General features: G+C 30.6%; 1 protein-coding gene across 1 annotated transcript in view; it reads left to right on the top strand.

Annotated features, from left to right (window-relative positions):
• Nucleotides 1-5,114, top strand: part of LOC107448958 (SEC14-like protein 2) — a gene marked incomplete in the record, with an annotated part of 60,205 nt that overhangs the window by 37,654 nt on the left and 17,437 nt on the right. Inside the window, 3 exon segments of the mRNA XM_071182995.1 lie at nucleotides 565-659; nucleotides 2,165-2,243; nucleotides 3,818-3,898. Coding sequence (XP_071039096.1) covers nucleotides 565-659; nucleotides 2,165-2,243; nucleotides 3,818-3,898 — 255 coding nt within the window.

The raw sequence follows: 5,114 nt of genomic DNA on the forward strand, positions 1-5,114 counted from the left end.
ATAAATTAGGCTGTGACCTAATGTCACACACTCCTCTTTTGAATTAGTCAATGGGTTATCGTAAAATATTTATTTGCGCAGGCGACTTTTTTTGGCGGTTTTCTGGACTATCGCCAAATATATAAACCTTTATTGCGGCCCAATTTACCACCCAATTTTTTTAAAATTTTGTCTACCCCCCTAATTCAAGGGTCTAGATTCCAAATATGCAAAAAACAAATTATATGTTTATTAAGAGAAAGTACGTTTTTGTGTCTGATTTCGTAACTTAATTAATAGTTAGCACTAATTAATTAACATATTTGAAGTCTCCCCCAGGAACCATTAAGATTGACACTTAGTTCGTGAAAATCCGATCATTAGAACGAAAGTTATTCAGGGTGATTCGTTTTTTTTTGCGGACTGTACACTAATTAATCTGTTCCTAATACCCCTGATCCAAAAATATATATTTAAGTGGAATATTCTATTCGATATGGAATATTTTATCTAAACAAATTGTAATCAATGTTAATTATGATTAAGTACATCATGGAAGACCTTTATAATTTTAATTTGTTACAGGCCTTTTCAAATCTTGCTCGGCATCTGATATCATAAAATATGTTACTTACAGACTAGAAGAAGATAGTGCCATACTTTGTCAACAACGGCAAAAGGTAATATTACTTTTTATTACAAAAAGAGGCTTTGATATATATATATTATATATATATATAGTAGTACTTCACAAAATGGCAATCAAGAATTGGGACTTGCAATTTTAACTCCCTACTTTCTAATTTTAGTTGTTTTAAAATTAAAATAAAATAAATTGTTTACCTGTCAATTACTTATCTCTGATTTAACTATATTTTTTATTATTCTGTTTCACTGCTTTTTTTTGTTCTGTTCGTTGTGATATATGAAACCCTAAGAATTTTCCCCATCGGTCGTATATTTTCCTCTGCAAGGGGGGGGGGGAGTATGAGTAAGGTATGATTTGGTAGCAGTTTTTACCAAGGAAATGTAAAAGCTCGCTACGGCTGGTCTTGCCATCTTGTTTGGTAATATTTGTAAAAATTTTATAACCGTCGTTGAACAGCTGACCCAATATTTTGCTTAGAACTACTAATGGCCAACGCCGTAGCCTTGTAATTTTGAACCCAATCCAGAAGACAAGGGAACTCCTGGATCGATTTTTGGAAGAAATTTGTAGGAATTTTAGATGGAACTAACTCGCATTTGTGTTGCATGCAGAGAAAGACCACGATAAACTCCCACGGTTAGCCTGGCTGTAAGAGGACTCTAACCCATGATCCGTCTACCACAGAGGATATTTCACGTCAGCACTGTGGTTGGTGCCAGCCGGATGCGGAATTCGTATCGACCCACCATCGCTGGGATTCGAACCCGGTTTACCACATTGGAACGCGAACGCTCTATCCCCTGAGCCATCACGGCTTCTTTTTTGGTAATTGTTTTCATCCCTCAGAATAACATCTTTTAGGCATGGATATATGCTTTTTTTCTTTCTTATTTTTCGATTGCATCCCTATATAATTGTTGCCAGATGCTTAAGTTAAGTATTAAAATAAAATATGTCGTTATTAGTTTCGAATAGAGACGCATTAATGTTTTTAATTGTTGTAAGCATAAATTTAGTTAGATAATCCTGTCCATATTCCGTGCTGCATTTTCCGTACTGCTGTTTTTTCCATCTATGTTATAAATATGAATGGAACAAGCCTCAAAATATTTCATCTTTACTAAACATACTTATTAATATTACAAATGATTTTTTTCTTACTTATAAAAGTTTAAAATAATTATTCTGAGCAGTAATTGCTTTTTAGAAATACGAGTAGATGCTTATAAGAACTAAAAAAAAAACATAATTGGCTAAAATGACTAATTTGCCTTAAATATCAATTGATGCATTTTTGGCGACTATATTATTATTAAATTTGATTCCAGACAAAAATTATTATTCTTATCTAAACACACTCTTTACAGTTAATTAATGCTTATTCAAATATAAAATAATGTTTCTACGCTAGAATTGCTCATTAGATTTAAGCAAGATAAGGTATTTTTATGTCAAGTAATGATTACTATTCCAAATACTATTTTGTACAACCAACCCTTAAATGGTCGTTTCTAATGTGATATTTTTTTTCAACAGTCAGAAAGATTGAATATTCAGTTTGTTTATGTGTATGATTGTGATAGATTAACTTTTCAAGCAGTTACCAACAAAACTAGTGAGTATAAATAAATTTTAAATACATATTATTAAATATAATTTTATCATGAATATACTACAGTCCCTGGCAATATTATTAGACGCACTATATGATTCTATGTAAAATTGCAATTATCAGGTGTTACTATACAGAGATACTGTTTTTAATCGGAAAAAACCGGTTTGCATTTGTTAACGCTCCTAAATCAATGGGTTAACATTGTAATGCAATACGCTGAAAATAAATACAAATAGGAATTATGTAAAACATTTCCCGAATTAAAACCCATTACATGTATGTTTAAATGTAAAAGTATTGGCTATAAACTCGTGCAAATCATGTCATTTTTAAAACACTGCAGTGCGTCTAATAATTTGATCTAATTATTATAATATACTAATATAATGCTTCATATAATAAATATTCTATATATATATAATGTATCTTCGAATTTAACCATTTGATACACGAACGTAAACAAGTGCAAACTGGTTTTAGTCGCGGAAAAACAATGAAGCTGTATAGTATCACTTGATAACTAAGATTTTATATAGAATCTTACAGTGCGTCTAATAATTTGGCTAGGGACAGTAAACTTTATATAAAATGAACATAATACCTGAAAAATTAGCTATTTAAAATAAACACTATATCCTATCGTCAAATTTACATTATTTATCGTCTAACTTAACCCATTGATACACTAACGTAAACAAGTACAAACCGCGTATAAACAATAAAGCTATATGGTATCACCTTATAATTAAAGTTTTACATAGAATCTTAGAGTGCGTCTGATAATAAGCACAAAGAAATTAAAACGAGAACATAACTTATTAGCAAAAAGTGTAAAGTAAAAAAAAAAATTTTGAAATTTAACAATCAAGTAAAAATAGAGAATAAAAATTCAGGAAAACACAAAAAAAAAACTAAAAATGTGATATATAAAGCAAAAAGCGCATTTAAATGTATACTTTTACTAACAGGCATTTAAAATGTTTTCGCAACAAGTTAGCCAGATTACAAAATATGAAAAAAAAAAAGACTCGTGAATAGTGGATGAAGGGTAATAGCGCGTTCCTACTGTCTACAGAAGCGTATTTGATTTGTTAGCTATTTTGGATTGGACAGAATCTGGATGTGCACAAGTTAATAACAGTATACTGGATAATTCAAAGTTTATAATTAATAAGGTTGAGCCGTGGTGGCTCAGGGGATAGAGCGTTTGCCTTACAATGAGGTGAACCTCGTTCGGATCCCAGCGATAGCTGGTCGATACTAATTCCGCACCCGTCTCGCACCGACCACTGTGTTGGCGTAAAATATCCTTAATGATAGACGGATCAAGGGCTAGAGTCCCCTTGCCATCAGGTTGACTTTTCTGAGAGAATTCATATTATTTAAAGAACTACTTCCATTTAAGGAAAAAAATTAAATTTTTTTCAATTAATAAATTTTTAATTAAATTTCTTTCATTATGGATATTTTTTAAATTTTGTAGCTGATGCAAATCTATTGAATGTATTTTAAAGAAAATGTATCTAAATAAGGAAATAACTTTTTAATAATTGAATTCACATAATTTCTTACAGATATTCAAATATGTTTGCAAAGTGCAGGCACTTTTCAAGATAATTTCCCAGAATTTGTGAAAGCAATTTACGTAATCAACGGTAAGAATTATATAAATATGTATATCTTAAAATACTAAAATATTCCAGTTATCTATTTTGTTTCGTCGAAAATTACACTTAAAAAGGAATATAGTGGAAGTATAATGGAAGAACTGGATAAGTGACATTTTTAAAATAATTGAGAATTCTCGTGAAAAGTTTTTAGTTTAGTCTTGTTCACATATATAACGTTAATTTATAAAGCTAAATTTATCTAATTACAAAGATACTTAGTAGAAGAACCAGAAAGTGAATTTTATCCAAAGAGCGGTATAAAGTTTGTATTCCTTAATAATAATTTTACTTTTTGGTATTTCGCCTTATGCAGTGAGATTTTTTTAGCGAATTGAAAATTTTTTGTGCACAATTATAAAATATATTTATCTAAAGATAATTCCAGGCAAAAAATAACTTTCAATAAACATGTATTTTTTTATTATTTTATTTAATATTTGTCGAAAAAATTTTAAATTGTTAGGTATAAAATTTTTACAAGGCAAAATATGCAAGGCAAAATATACAAGGCATAAATTTACAAGACAAAATACAAACTTTGAGGGAAATCGGTCGGAATAGTTTCTGAGAAATCGAATTTCAAAAAAGTTACATTTTTAAGGAAAGGAGGGCAACTACTATACACCAGAAGCAGAGAAAAGGAAAATTCCAGGTGTATCACAGCACCAAACATCAAGGAATTTTCTGTTCTTTTTCTTTTCTTTTTTTTCTTCATTTTTTGGTACCATCACACCATTTTAAGGATAAAATATTGGCTACCGTTATTAGTGTTAAGATACACTAAAATGTTCTACATTGCGGATAAAAAGTCATAGGGGATTTGTCGGGAGGTGTGGTTGATGGAAGGGCCATGTGGTGAAGATCATTCGCCATCTGCTTGTGCTAGATGTTGTATATCTCCATTCAAATGAAAAACACAGATTTTTGTAGACGAAGGCAACATTTTTATTTCATTTCGGTTTTGAGAAACATGTTCATTTCAGTAAGCGGCTCATCAATGCACAAGAGCCTAACTGCACCACGTGCATGCTGGATCCTCCCTGTGTGCTCCAGGGAGTAGATAGTAATTTAATTTAAGTCATTTGAATAATAATTGTTTTCTTGCTGAATTTACCTGATGCATCAAATAATTAGGAGATAAGGAAAAACTTATTATGGTAAAAATCAATGATTAAACTCTAGAGCACACAGGGGGAAAAAA

The sequence above is a fragment of the Parasteatoda tepidariorum genome, chromosome 7 (genome assembly GCF_043381705.1).
Source record: "Parasteatoda tepidariorum isolate YZ-2023 chromosome 7, CAS_Ptep_4.0, whole genome shotgun sequence".
Lineage (NCBI taxonomy): Eukaryota > Metazoa > Arthropoda > Arachnida > Araneae > Theridiidae > Parasteatoda > Parasteatoda tepidariorum.